At 38.9% G+C, this 15,570-nt stretch overlaps 1 protein-coding gene across 5 annotated transcripts in view; it reads right to left on the reverse strand.

Moving 5' to 3' along the window:
- The window catches only part of pphln1 (periphilin 1), a 66,826-nt gene that overhangs the window by 50,428 nt on the left and 828 nt on the right, over positions 1–15,570 (reverse strand). For 3 of the 5 annotated variants that reach the window (XM_088348582.1, XM_088348580.1, XM_088348577.1), the window contains exons 3-10: positions 13,071–13,141; positions 12,798–12,989; positions 11,715–11,776; positions 11,297–11,404; positions 9,146–9,291; positions 8,797–8,880; positions 5,297–5,352; positions 2,088–2,228 (exon numbers count right to left, since the gene is read on the reverse strand). In XM_088348582.1, coding sequence (XP_088204708.1) covers positions 2,088–2,228; positions 5,297–5,352; positions 8,797–8,880; positions 9,146–9,291; positions 11,297–11,404; positions 11,715–11,776; positions 12,798–12,989; positions 13,071–13,141 — 860 coding nt within the window. The remainder of the gene's footprint in view (positions 1–2,087; positions 2,229–5,296; positions 5,353–8,796; positions 8,881–9,145; positions 9,292–11,296; positions 11,405–11,714; positions 11,777–12,797; positions 12,990–13,070; positions 13,142–15,570) is intronic. The other 2 variants (XM_088348579.1, XM_088348578.1) reach the window with 2 other exon arrangements.

Raw genomic sequence — 15,570 nt, forward strand, 5'->3', positions numbered from 1 at the left:
TATTGCTTCAAACGCACTGTCCTCCCTGGAACGACACGAAAGGCATTTTTTAAGTGTGGAAATGTGCCCTGGGAAATGCTCCAAGCATGTTTGAGCTGCACGTCGCATTACAATTATATGTGTTATTAGAGATGGGAGAGTACTAATATTAAAGGCGGCGTGCTGGTGCTGAACTTAGCTTGTTTTAAGGCAGGTTTCCAATTGTGGGTAAGGTGAAGGCACTCAAAGGGGAAGGTGAGATTTTACAATCGATTTGAAAATAATTGTCAGCTTTTGCGAATCTGTCATATTTGATACTTCTTTCAGCTAAAATATTTCAATACGATAGTAATCGGAAATGGATACTATTTGCATTTACTGTACGATTTTTGCCTACTGTGCAAATATCCCTACTTTCAAACATGATGTACCTTTAAGAAAAAAGTATATGTCACTGCTGTTCCTCTAGAAATGCGCATTTTTCAGTTTAGTAGACGCCATGCCACAGCATGTCTCAAACCATCCACTCTTAGTTGTGTGTAATTAAATAGGGAAGCACACCAGTGTTTAATCCCATGGTTTTGTGCAAATTATTTTCTTAAGAAAAAAAAAAGAAAAAAAAAAAGGAATTCCTGCCTTTGAATGTTTACCATGTCTCTATAGATCTTAGTGTTTAGCGTGCCCTTGTGGACATTCTTTATAAAAGCTTTTTTATTTCTGGTAGATCTAATTTGGCACAGTTGATTTAAAGGTTAGACCCTTATTGACACACTTATTTCATGGTTGTAAACCCTTTTCAAAGCAAACATTCAAGCAGTTTTAAGTACTTTAAGGCCAATCTCTCCAGTACCATTAAAAAAGAAAATCTGGTGTAAATTAACCAAAAGCCCTACTGTTTGAGGTGACTGAGCTCTGCCTGCAGGAAAGAACCGGAAAAGTTGACAAATCATTAGCTAACAATAAACCAGCAATTGAATGAGGCATAGAAAATTAAACGGTGCCCCATTTTATTAGTGTTTGCTGCTGTCTGTTTGGTTCATGTTGCATCAAACATTCCTGTTATCTTCACCACAGTCAGTGCTTGATGTTGACATCTAGTTCTAATGCAAGTGTCCTAATGCACCTGTAAGGGGGGTGATGATGCTTCACATGACAGACTGGAATTGCAGCTGCCGGTATTTTGCCAAGAATTTGTGTCCCCGCTGAGAATTGTCCCCCCTAGTGGGAGCGTTCACGGTATCTATTCAAGTATTGCTATGTCTCATTTGATGCGGACAAGAAATCAGACACATTCGTCTCCTGTTTTATCAGTCGATAATTTGACAGTTCATTTCAGAGTAATAAGCTTTATGATAGAGCACATAACATTCTCAATACCAGTGAAAATAAACATGCTACTTGCTAAAATATATGTTAATGTTGTAACGCATTCCCAACAAATGCGAGACGAAATTATTTTAGTGACATTTTCGCAATTAGATTCCTAAAAAGTGAGATAAAAGTGAGATAAAAGTGAGATAAAAGTGAGATAAAAGTGAGATAAAAGTGAGATAAAAGTGAGATAAAAGTGAGATAAAAGTGAGATAAAAGTGAGATAAAAGTGAGATAAAAGTGAGATAAAAGTGAGATAAAAGTGAGATAAAAGTGAGATAAAAGTGAGATAAAAGTGAGATAAAAGTGAGATAAAAGTGAGATAAAAGTGAGATAAAAGTGAGATAAAAGTGAGATAAAAGTGAGATAAAAGTGAGATAAAAGTGAGATAGGCACAACACCGGGTCAGCATAATTTAAAAGCCAATTTGAGTATTTTTTTTCCTTCTTCGTTTAATGCATGGTCTGTCGAGTCAGACTGCCAAGAAACATGGCAAGAGTTTCACGCATTTTAAAGCGTTCCACCCAAAATTCAAGCATTTTTCTGACCTTGAAAACAAAACATGAAAATTCAAGGCTTTTCCAGATTTCAAGCACCAGTACGAACCCAGTTATGTAAAAAATTGATTTGGTTATAAATGTATCAGTCTGAAATCAATAAAGGAACATTATAACAGAAATATCCATAAAAAATCCATAAAAATAATTGAGAAAAGAAGACCAAACACAAAAGGGTACCTTTTCAATCTCCCGGGCCTTAGCTGCAATTGCAAGCGATCGCCGTTCAGAGAAGTTGTCTGGAATTGTCTTTGGACTCTCCTTCATGACAAGACCTGTCAATGGTTCTTCTTTTTCACCTTCAGGTGCATTGTTCTCCTCCTAAAAGAGAGCTGGACGTGATTTTGCGATTCGGTGAGGTTTACCTTCTGAGTGTTGCACTCCATAAGCTAATTCAGTACACCGTAAAAACAAGGAAAATGTTTAGCCTTTTAACTAATAAATAAAGGAGTGCTATTTTTGATCCCCTCTTTTTGTTTATATTGGGACCTTGTGAGCTGACATGCTGTCTACAAGATTGAGAAAATGGGATAACGCTGGGTTCAGTTGGTCACAGCTTTGTTGAAGGCCAGAGTGGGGCAATCCATCCACGAAATTACTCGACTTAAAGAAAAGGAGCCAGGCCATGGACAGAGCTTGTTCTCAAAACGGCGGATTCTACATCACAAAGGCATGTGCAGGCAGTGCTAAACACTAGCTTCACCCTCTAGCCAGTTACCTGCCAGCATGCATGATAAGTGTTTCATAGCTTGCTTGTCCCGAGTAGAATAATAAAATTCACCTGATTGGGCACAAGCTGACATGAAAGGCAAAGCTTGCTCCATACAAGAATACAGTGATCCCTTGCTACTTCGCATTTCAGTTATTGCTGATTCACTGCTTTGCAGATTTTGAACTGAATTGTCTTTTTTTGTCATTGATATCATCGCATCGACTGTTTTGTTCTGAGCAGAAAGCACACAGCAAATGCAATAAAGAGGGCAGGTTAGGGAGGTCTTTGTGCGTTAGGTGGGTGTGACTGTGTGCGTGACTGTGATAGGCTGATGTATGCTGTCAGTCAAACAGCGGGACGGGCGCACAAGTCAACGTGTCCGACACCTAAAACAAACCGCCAAGCATGGCGACAGCTAGCTTTTAGCAGACTGTTACAATGGAAATAAATACAAGGAAATTGTATTTTGAGAAAAGTCAGAAGAGTGTAAAGCCAAGCCCACAAGTGGGTGCTTGGTGGATTGCTATCGCATTCGGGAAGGAACTGAGGCTGTGTCGGGAAAGCAGGCAAGAGCGATGATTCAGGTCGGGCTTCCTTCTACGGCTAACCTATGTTATAAACCCTTCAAAAGCTCCCCACTGCAATTCGGTGTACTGTGTTTATATCTTTAGATCTTATTTTGTTACAGTCGTATACTCGCAGGCGGAAAATACGTCATCTTGAGGTAAGTTTGAACCTTGGGAGCTTTTATGAAGGTGCAACGCGACAGATTTTCATTCATCACAAGAAGTGTGAGGCCCCATTAATCACAATAACTGAGGGATTACTGTAATTCAAAATTAAAGCAGACTTAGATTTGATATTTAGGTCAAAGACTGCTTTATTGCAAATCTTTACAGTGATCGAGCGGTTCCCAATGTTATCCCAAAATAATATCAAATTTGTTGTCACATGTTGAAGTAGTTTTTTTTCATCACCAAACTTTTCTTTGCCTGCGGGACACTCATCGATTAATTCGTTAACCCTCCACTGCACACAGCGGCTGCTTTTCATCTTGGAAACGGATATGGGTTTGTGCCTCCCCCACAACTTAAAGTAGCAATGCACTTGGTCCGAGATCAAACACTGGCATGTTTGAAAAAGCAGATAGATGACAGAACCAGTTCTACACAAGCTGCCCAAAGTTTTTATCCGTTCACTTTAGTTTTAATGTGCTTCCACCTAACAGAATACTGAAAATAGAGAAATGTTCTTCTAAAAAGCGGACCAGGTTTTATTCCATAGGGAGGCTCGCTTAGCTTTGCTGCAAAGATTCTACGATAAAATTTAGCGCTTAGACGTTTCGCTTCTGGGTGGCCGCTACCTAGCACGGCTCGTCACATCTGACTCTATTTAACCTGCAGCTGAAATGCTAGCGAAGGAACATATCAGCAAAACTATTATTTACAAAGCTGCTATAGTCAATATACACAGCGGTAAAGAGACGTGATGTTGTAAAAATAGAATGAAAAAAAAAAAACCCCGACTCAGACTCTTAGCGACACTTGAGCTCTTCTATACGGCTGTCATCACAAGTTCACGTGACTCAAGTCTGCTTACACGGCAGGTAAACAAAAGCATTGGGCCACTTTCAAAGCAATTACTGGACTTTTAGGGATGAAACGCTTAATTAAGAAGATAGAAATAAAGAAGTTTGCTGTCTGTATTGTTTTTTTTTTTTCATTTCAAGAACGAGGTTTGAAAACTGTCCAGCAGAAACAGAATTATCATGTTTGAATTATTTTGTGTAAGTTTTGTGGAAAACGTTTGATGGTTATAATGATATTGTAAGTATAATCTATTTAAGCTAGCAATTAAGCAATCCAATCCGGCACGCTATTTTCTTTTGTCCTTTATCATTACAGATATGCCATTTATTATAAAAATTGTTTTGTTATAAGCAAATCAAAACTTATTTCCATAACGCTTTTCAGACAGTGAATAGCAACTCAAAGTTCGGTATGCAGTACAGGGTTCGTACACTTTTTAATCTCTAAATTCTCTTGTTAAGGACTTTCAAGGCCAATTTTCCAATGTCTCCAGTACCATTACAACAATATATTTGATGTGAGTCATGAATTTTGCAGAGCCACAAATATATCTGCTGTTTACATTCGCGATTTTTAATCTTGTATGTGCATTTTTTATGGTAAAATGAAAATATTTTTGTTTTTAAGACAAATCTCTCCCTGTATAGGTGTTGGGTAAAAAATGAGTCAAACGTGGCTTATATTTTCAGCAATGGAAAATTGTCCATTATTGATGCATAATCTTTGCAATGTTTAGGTGTAACATGCTCCAGTTATCTTTTACACGACCCTTAGGGGGCAATGATGGTTCACAAAACATACAGATAAATGCCAGCTGCTGTTAATCACAAGGGATGAACAAATGCAATGGCAAAGCGAATCCAAGAGAGCAGTGTCATCATTCTTAAGCAGACTTGCACAGAAACATGGCAACACTTTCAAGCATTTACAGGCACTTCCCCCAAAATTCAAGAACTTTTCAATCCTTGAAAACAAAACATTAAAATTCAAGCATTTCCAAGGATTTCAAGCACCCATACAAAACGTGTGTATAAAAACATTCAATGTACAATAACTAAATAAAATCCCCCCCCAATCAATACCCTCACCTTTTTTGAGGTGGCACTGCTCGGGGAGCCTTCTCCTGATAGACCTTGGATCTTTTCTGAAGAAAATAAAATAGGAAAGCCGAGGTTTAAAAAGCAAATATTCAGATTCAGATCTACTTTATTGTCATTCTAGTACACGTGTATACAGAATGAAATGTCGATACATCCGACCCGCACAGTTTCCTTGAATGTACAGATATAAATAAAATGTTGTATTGAGTACTAATAATATACTAAATAATTGTGGCTATGTATAGTATTTTACAGTAGTGCAAAGAGTGCAAGAGGAGCAGCTAACCAGATGTGCAAAATGGGCAGTCAGGTAAACAGTAACAATAACACTGTAGTACGAATAGTGCAGAGGAGAACAGATGTGCAAGGAGTGGCTAGCTATAAAGAACTGCCAGTAGTGCAAAAAAGTCAAACAAAACCAACAGATGTACAGATTAGCAGCAGTTTAGATTTACTATGTGTTTGATTAACCATTTAACAGTTTAATGGCCAGGGGGACAAGACTATTGTGGAACCTGGTGGTCCTGCACCGCACACTGCAGTACCTCTTCCCAGAGGATAGCAGAGAGAACAGTCCATGATGGGGGTGAGAGGGGTCCCTGATAATGTTCTTGGCTTGGGATAAGGATAATATGACACATTTGAAAAAGAAAAAAGTAATGGGGTTTAGGTGTCGGCTAGCACGTAGATAAAAACAAGGTTCCAGAAACCAGACTGTAAAGATGACTTCAAAAACAGAGGAAGCACATTGTTCTTTTCCCACTTTACACATGTGAACTTTTAAAAACATTTGATCCAACTAGACACCCTCCACATTAAAGGTTTTTCTCCAACCAGCAGAGATGAAGACCATCGCTCTTTTGTAGGTTTTTAATAGAAGTTGGCTGATTATGGGCACCAATATTTGGGAAGTTGACGGATATCGGTAACACCAGTTCTTATTTATTTCACAGGCTGTTTTATTTAGGCTCTGATGCAGCCGGGCCTCTCTATCCCCCTCCCCCGCCTTCTGTCTTTGTCTCACTACCCACCTGTGACATAGCGTAAAAAGTTTAGTTTAGAGGCACGTTCAGGTAGTCTTATCATGAAATTCGTTCATATACTAGCTCTTATCATAACGTTAGTTTGTCAATGAAGCATGTGTGTTTTCAAGAGAGGGCATAAAAGCACGCCAAAAAGGAAGGCTGAATCATTATTTGTTACTGTAACATTAGTTCATTAACGTGGCTCTGAAACACAAGAGCCCACACTTTTCAATTCGCGAGGTCTGATGAAATTTGGTTGGACTTTTTGTTTCAAGTTAATTTAAGTCATGATGGTTGTATAAACATTTTTATTTATTTATCGTAACAAAAAAATTAGGAAGCTATTCAAGTTCTTATATACCTTTCTACGATTTGCTGATAAGCCTAATTTTATTTCCTACACTGTTAAGTGTTTGATTTAAGTGAAAGATAAGTCTAAATCTAATTTGTTTACTTTAAAAATGTTTCAGAGAAGTTTGAAATTTTATTTGATTTAAAAAATATAGATATTTTTTGCATTATTAAACATTTCTTAGGCTAACTTTTAAGCTTTTTACAGCAAATTAATATCTGCTCCAATTATCAGTTATTGGCTTCCTTTTAATACTACTAATCGGTATCATACCGGCCCTGAAATACCCATAGGGGTACTTTAGTTTTTACTCCAGGTATAACCATCAGACATTTAAGAACTCCTTTTCCCTCACGCACATACTGATGGGCATGTATACGAGCCTGGGAAAATAAAAGCTGCCGGATGCATTAGAAATGCTTTGTCTAACTCCGGTTACCTCAAAGCTTACTTTTAACAATGGTGACCTTGACATACTTCCGAACAAAGTTATCTGTCAGCTCCATTCCAATGTGGTTCAATCAAAATGCACAAAAATCTTCTTAGGTCTTAGTTTGAGCACTCTTTTTGTACACTAACTGTGCATTGTCTAATTTATTTTTAAAGCGCATCAAAGAAGTGAAATTAGGATCAACAAAGTTTGGAAAGGAATTTTCCGCCAAGTTGGCAATATTCTAAAAATCACTCATTGCGAATTTGGGAGTATTAGTATTCTTTTCTGGATTATTAAAATATGTACTTACAAGTGTGTAAAGGACCTTTGGAAACTGTGGGATTAAAACATAGTTTCTCAATTATTTTTGTACTTACTTACACAGGGTTTCCCCGGGACTTTTCCAATCAAATTTAGTACTTTTTAAAACCTCTTTAAGACCATATCCAATGAAATTTAAGACCAATCTTGCACGTATTCTGGCATACAAAATGGTCGACCCACCCTGCGCCAAAGGAGCGAGGAAGGTATTGCAGGGGCAGCCGGACCACGCTCGGCACTGAGGGGGAACTGGCCCCCAACCCGGAGGAAGTCAGGTACGAACCGACCTAGGCCCCGAGGAGACTCATGAGCCGCAGCTGCCGAGAGGATGCGACTTTTCACTTAACATTTCTTTGGTATAGATTAGCTGATAAGGTTTCATACTAAATTGAATATTACGGTAATATATTTTCTTAGCATGATGCTGCAACATCACCCAGGTCAATACTTGTTTCAAAGCGGTGTTTTTCAAGCAGTGTGAGACCTTGTCTAATGCACCGTGAGAAATTAGCCAATTCTATCTCTGTAAAAAAGCAGGCCATTGTTCAGTATCTTTGACTTGATAGTCATCTTGTTACAAAGAATGACAATACAAAGGAAATTATTATTATTATTATCATTATCAGCCGAGTAATTGTAACATTTATCTTTATCAGCAGATGGCAGCAAAATACTATTTTTTCATTCCTTTTATATAATAATCATATACTCATGACGCAGTAAAGGGAAATATATTTACAGGGTAATAACTTATTCTAATTTAAATAAATATGATAGGTTTAAACTTCAGTAGAAACTCAAAATAAGGAGAGAAGACATCAATGGATTTTAAACTTGCAAGAACAGAGAAAGAAGCCTTCAAATTAGGACGTCCGACCTGCTTTAAAGGACTTCACTGAGCCCTTTTCTTTTTATTAAATGTTTAAAAGTTTGCACAGAAATATATCAATAATATATCAAATAATGCAAAAACCTTGATTTTCCTGATTTATTTTATTTCATTATTTTTTAACATATTGAAAGATAGAAAAAATCTATTATTAAGAAAATCTTCTAATAGTTTTTATTCATTTGAAGTATTATTTTTGTTATGTTTCGGAAAGAAAATGACAGCATAAATATACACCATAAAAAATAACTCGTTACCTCCTGAGCCACGGGAACCACAAAAGATTTTTTTAACTATACTGTCAATTAAAGCAACATAAGAATTTAAGCTAAAAGAAACAACAACATGAAACTAGTGCCAGGGATTAATCTATAAACAGGTTCGATTGATGATGTGCTTTGAGATTTTTTGATGAAAACAAGTGTGCCTTAGTTAAAAAAACACCGTTTTAAAGAATCATGTACAGACCAGCAAAATCATGTCCACCGTCAGGAAAGAGTGCCCCCAAAAGACGCTCAAACGAAACCGAGTGACCCTCCGCACCATCCCCACCTGAAAAACCAGTGAGCCAGATTATCAGACAATAACAAAGAGCTGAAAAACAAATCATAATTTTAAAATATTTTTTTTCTAGCAAGGGCATTTTGAAAAACGTTACTTGAATGTATTTGGGACACACTTTTTGTGCTATATTTGGACAACACTTAATGATTACATCTGATTATAGAGCTAATTATACAGTATCTTTACCCAATACGAAAAGATGCTGTGTGGCGGGTCAATCACTATTAGATGTCATCATCAAACAAACTCTTGCCTTGCTGTGAGGGAAAAGATAGATTTTTAGTGCGATCCGGAGAGTAGCTCCTGCTGCTCACGCTGGAACCCGAGCGACTGTGGGGGGAGCGCTCTCTAGGAGGTGGGAATGGAGGCGCCTTTCTCCTGTAGTCCTGTCTGTCATCCCTGAGGTAAAACAAGTCATAAAATGGGTCCAGAGACGCAATTATGTAAATATGCCTTCAAATAATGTAATACAATGTCATCTTGCGTTCTCTGAAGTATCTGCAAGGGACTACAGTGGCTGACTCAAGGCTCTTCGATAGTGTTTGCGTTGATCCTCGTCAAACAGTCTGACTTGCACATGGCCAAATTGTTCAGCATGTGGCGGCCTACATGCGCGGTATATTTTAGTATTAATATTTCTATGTGTCCAATGCATATATGTTTATCCAATACAAAATAGGCTGCAACCACTCTTGAAACGGCAAAAAAGGGGAATGAAAAGAGTATACAGTGACTCGCCTAAGTATTGGCCCCCCAATAAACTTTTTGTCATATTGCCTCATTTCAGGCTTCAAACCCAAATCTAAAAAACTGAAAAGATGTTCGAAAAATCAATAACATGTGACACACAATCATGAAGTGAAACCAAATTATTTCAACGTTTTATACTATATAAACGACGGATATAAAAACAACTGGAAAATGTATGTTGCAAAAATATTGGCCCTCTGATCTCCCAGTTCAGCCAACTGACTCCAGAAGTAACCTGATGACTTCTGAATGGTCCAATGTCAACCTAAATTACTAAAAATGACAGAGTGCATTGAGTCTCAGTTTAAAAGCACCGGATATATGATGGGCTCAGAATTCTTTGAAATCATTATGAAGACTAAAGAGCACAACGGGGATGTCTGGAATAAAGTTGTGAAAAAGTTCAAATAAGGAATGGGATACAAAAAGATTTTGCAACATTTACAGCAGTGTGTGAGGAATAATATTTAAATTGAGCGAGCATAAAACCATGCAAACCTAACAAGACCTGGCCTTCCCTCTAAACTTTTAGCCCAAACAAGGACAAAAACTAATCAGTGAAGCAACTAAGAGACCCATGATCACACTGGATGACCTGCAGGAATATACAGCTGAGGTGGGACAATCTGTGTAACAGACAGCTTATAGTTATACTCTTGCATAAAACTAGCCCTTTATGGAAGAGTGGCAAAAAGAAAGCACTTTCCGAACAAATATCATAAAGAGGCCCTATAGGCGTTTGCAAGACGCCACATGGAAGACACAAAAACATGTGGAGCAAGGTACTCAGGTCAGATGAGACCAAAATTGCACTTTTAGGGCTGAATGTTTGGCTAAGAATAACACTGCACATCACCCTGAAAACGCGATCCTCATTGTCAAACGTGATGTTGGCAGCATCACGCTCTGGGGTTGCTTATTTTCAGCAGGGAATGAGAAGATAGAGATGATGGGAAGATGGATGGAACCAAATATTATGGCAGAAAATTTTCTTAATGAGAATGAGGCACAAGTTCACCTTCCAACAGGACAATAACCTTAAACATAAAGGGATATCTACAATGGAATGGTTTAAAACTAAAATATATGGCGTGAGAAAGACCAAGCCAAAGTCCAGGCTTCAATCCCATAGAGCACCTGTGGAGACCTCTGAAAATGCTGCTCACAAATAATCACCATCAAACCTTAAGGAACTTTAGGTGTTTTGAAACCGAGAATTGGCCAATCTTTTTGTTTCAAGGTGTGCAAAACTTAGAGACATACTCCAAAAAACTTGTGGCTGTGATTGTAGCAATGCCTAACAAGCAATTTTGCATTTGTTAGCACAACATAAAATTTTGAATACATTTGGTTGCACTTGACGATCGGGTCACATGTTGATTCTTTGAAAATCTTTGGAGTTTTTATCTATACGTTTGTAGCCTGAAATATGGCAATATGTCAAAAGGTTCTTGGCGGAAAAGGCACTGTAACAATAAATCACAACCATATGGCAAGGCTTTGCACATTTAAGTTTGGGGCACTATGAGTAAAATAAGAACATTTGGAAGTAATTGACACAGACAAAGCAGGAAGAAAAATTAAAAAGGGATGGGCCACATAACTACATAACAATTTATGATTTAAAACATTTTTTTATAGATTGTAGTCATACCCTCGGTCCAGATTAAGGATGGCTTGCACTAGCGTGTCATCCCCACTCTCTGGCAATGATCTGGGCGCTGGGTATGTTCCCTGGTTCCTAGGTGTTGGTGCACGGTTGCTGAAGTTATAATTGAAAAATAATGTTATGTTAATAATATTATTGCTACATAAATGTAGTCACACGCAGATACGAACATTGGCATTCTAAAATCGAGCAAGGATGTTCAAAACATATATAATAAATGCATTTAAATCGAAATGGAACTGGACTTAAGACACAGCAGCACAAAAGTAGATTCATTTGTATCATGCCCAGATCGTCCATATTAATTCAACGTAGCCACTGCTTACCCTAATTTAACACCCCAAATGTTAAACTGCTGTGTGGACAGATTCCATTTTGACTGCACAGTGTATGCAAAATTTACCCATATTCCGCGGGCCGTCCTCCATGTGTCTCCTCCCTCTGTCCTCTGTACGAATACTCCTCCTGCTCAAGTTACAGGAAATCATTAACTATTTCCACTTCATAAATGCTTGAAATATTACTTGTATAATAGGGCTGCACGATTTTCGGGAGGAAAAAAAAAACAAAACAAAAAAAAACCCTAATAGCGATTTTTCAGTCCAACACTGCAAGATTTTCGAAGAGTGCATTTTCTGTGCTAATTTTGTCTTTTTGTGAGTACTTAACTTTTATGTGCCTCACCTTCCAGAACATACAATCTTCCATGAGTAAGGTCAAAAATTAGTGTGAGGGAAAAGAAAAATACTAATTGCATCATGTCATAAACATTTTTTATGAGAAGTACCTGGAATATGAAAGCATTACAACTTTTTTTTATTTTTAAAACAATTTGAAAAATAACAACTCATGGAGTAATATTTGCATCCAAAGGTTAATACTTGCGACATGATGTTCAGACGGCGGACCGTTAGATTTATAAAATGCAGATATGTGTCTGAATGTCACCTGTCACTGGTCCTTTTGGAGTATTCAAATGACCACTTTTGGAAACGCTTAAACATACCCTTATATAAATGTGTAAAATACTAATGTTTAGATTTTCAGATAGGAATCAACTTTGCCCTGGGACCAGGTAAGGCTTCATGCTATTTTGCTAGATGTTTTGCAGATTCCTGTACTACACTCATCTGCAGAAATCTGATTGCAAAAAGAAAATGCAGGAGAGAATAACTGTTCCAACATAGATTATTCAAAGTTAGTACTACTTAGTGATTATTTCAGATGGGGACAAAGCTTCAGAGTTTTACCTTTCAAAAGAGACCAAAACCGTAATGATTCTCCAAACCGTTCAAAAACATCATTCATTTTACTTGGTATTCTAAAGGAATTTGACATGACCGCTAAAAGGTTACACTTGGGAAAACAGCGCCATCTCCTGGCGTGCTTAGTTAGGGTTGCCGTCTATAAGTCCTTAAAAAACATCACAATATAGATTAGATTTCAGTTAATCATGCAGCCCTGTGTATGGTATCAATGCCTTTACCCTTCTCGATGTGGGACCACCTCTACGTTCTGGCGGGAAATTCCCGGCATCACCGTGATAGCTTCGCTGTTCATCCCCATGGTAACTCCGCGAGCTTCCTCCATTAGGAAAAAAGCGAGAACCTCCTTCATATTCAAAACTTTCGGGCCTGCTAGAGTGGGCTCGCCTCTCCTCGCCCCGAGAGTACTGACCCTGGTGGCAATGAAGAGGTGATGCTTTACAATTGTTGGTTAAATGATGTGTACATTTAGTATGAAGAATAGAGAAACATACCCTTCCCGCTCTGTCAGACAAAAAACGCTCTTCATACGAGTCTCGTAGATTCCTCTCCCTCCTGTAACTCACTACACAAAAAAAACCCACAATGTTTTCGGCCCATTGTCAGCATCTTAGTCACTTTATAAATTTGGAATTTATCAAATATGAGGCAAAAAATATTTTGCAGTGACTTTCTGCTAGTGTGGAGGTCATCAACAAGTGGCTCTGGCGCTCCCTAGTGGCTCTCATGGTTCCCCCAGGATTTTCCCATTTAGATTTAAGACTTTTTAATGCCTTTTCAAAACCACATCCAATTAAGTTCAAGATAAAACTTGCACCTACTCTGGCATATAGACACAGAAGGCGGGCATTGAGTCATGACGGATCCCGTCGACGGCCGGGACTTTAAAAGCCCGCCCCGTGCTGATGGAGCGGGGAAGATATTGTGTACCTGAGCGGCTAGGGTTTTGTTTGCAGGGGCGGCCTGCGCTGGCACCAAGGGGAGGACTGTCCCCTGACCAGGCCGTGGCCTGGACTAAGGTTGGGACTGTAGCGCCCATTAGCAAGACCGCACGGGGCTCGGGGATGGGTACAGACCGAACCAGGCGCCACTGCTGTCAAGAGGATGAGACCGAATCGTGGGCCCCAGCCCTCTCCTCCGGAAACACAGCAAATTGCGCTGCACCCGTGGAGGGATGCAGTGAGCGTGTGGTGGAACCAAACACCCGGGGACGACCCTTCTGCACCAGTGCAACCACTCGTCTTGACTAGTAAAGCCCCCACGTGCTCCCGGTCCTATTAGGCTCCCGGGCGGGTGTGAGCGGAGACGGGCGACTGTGTGGGGACACGTCACCACGATGGGTTCAACACGTTAGCCGGACGACCCCGTGATAGAGGTTCGCATCCGACTGCCGCCGTTAGCCTGCCCTGCTCATCACCTCTGCCGTCGTTACACAGCTGCAGAGAAGGGTCAGCTCGATGACTCCTCCCACTTCATTTCCTGGTATAGCCAGAACCCAGTTATACTTGAAAACATTTGACCACAATGGGTTAAACCTACACTTTCTCATCCTAAGGTTACTCTGATGACGACAGCAGGTTAGAGACTGACTGTATCTAAAACTTCAACGTAACGCTGCATTTTCAAAAACACAGAAATCTGGATTTTCCAGCGGACACATTGCCTTTATCGGTCAGAGATCAATAAAGTGGAAGAAATTGAAATTTTATTTTACAACACAACATTTAGGGCTGTCACAATTATACAAATTCTTCTGACCGTGAATATTTTTCCATTGCATTTTTTCTCCACCCTTCTTTGTGACCACCCTTGACTGAAATGAATAGACATCAACGTGCAGTTATACACATGTAGAAGCAGACACTTTGTGGTTGGTAATCATGGAAGGATAATTTTTTGTGTCAATACCACGCAACACTTAATTATTCCTGACATTTTGGGTTAACACTTAGCGATAGCATAAATTCCCCAAACCCAGAAGCGGTCAAACTTTGTCACAAAAAGGTTCTGGCGAAAAGAGCAAACACAAAAAATCTCAAGCGGCATTACGAATTCAGAAACCAAGTATAATTTGCAGAGCTCGTCGTCAAAGGAAGAAGGGTAAACAATGCAGGGGGTTGCAGCCTGTCAATTGGTTTTAATAAAAAGGAACAGAATGTTAAGTTAAAAAGGATTTTTTGGTTATTTCTTGACTTGATTTTCTGACCATTAAATTGATCCTCTTTATTAATGTGTACAGTATATGTAATAGTAGGTCTTATATTATCATGGTTGGTTGGTTGGTTGGTTGGTTCCCCTAACCACTAGGGTTGTAGGGGCACCATTTACTTTTGTATGGCTTGAGCAAGTACAGCCTGATGGCACCCATCCCTCTCTTGGGCCAACATAAGTTTAAACCCGGTCTTGAACCATGGACGTTTTCGTGTGTCGGGCATATTATCATATGATGCAGATAGGAAAAAATTTGACAGTATATTCGTCAATCGTGACTTTTTTTCTGGAACAATTAATCGTCTCCAGAAATCCCTAATTGTGACAGCCCTGACAACATTACATACTTTGCGCTTTTTCAAAAATGTTTGATAATGGAACATGATATGGTTTGTGTAGGACAAACATGACACAAACATTGTGTATCTGTAATACTGAGCAAAGCCATAAACATTATAAAACACTGTTCTCACCACAGCCACCACCCCTTAGACCTGTTGCCCTCTGGTACCAACTACAGGTCCCTTAAAAAAGGACTAACATTCCCAGTGACAATTTCTTCCCCATGGCCATAACCACCCTAAATAAGTGGGCAAAATTGTGAAAATAAAGATCTTGCAACAATTTTGGGTTTATTTTGCCTTTGTTGTTGCCAAATAAAACTGAAAAATGTATACTAGCGTACGAAACGTTGAAATACATAAATATATATACCTTGTGAATTACACCAGGTTTTTAAATTACTGCTGCCAATTGTTATTGCACTAATTCATTGCACTATTG

Source organism: Urocampus carinirostris, chromosome 11, assembly GCF_059441175.1.
Source record: "Urocampus carinirostris isolate Australia breed hairy pipefish chromosome 11, RoL_Ucar_1.0, whole genome shotgun sequence".
Classification (NCBI taxonomy): Eukaryota; Metazoa; Chordata; class Actinopteri; order Syngnathiformes; family Syngnathidae; genus Urocampus; species Urocampus carinirostris.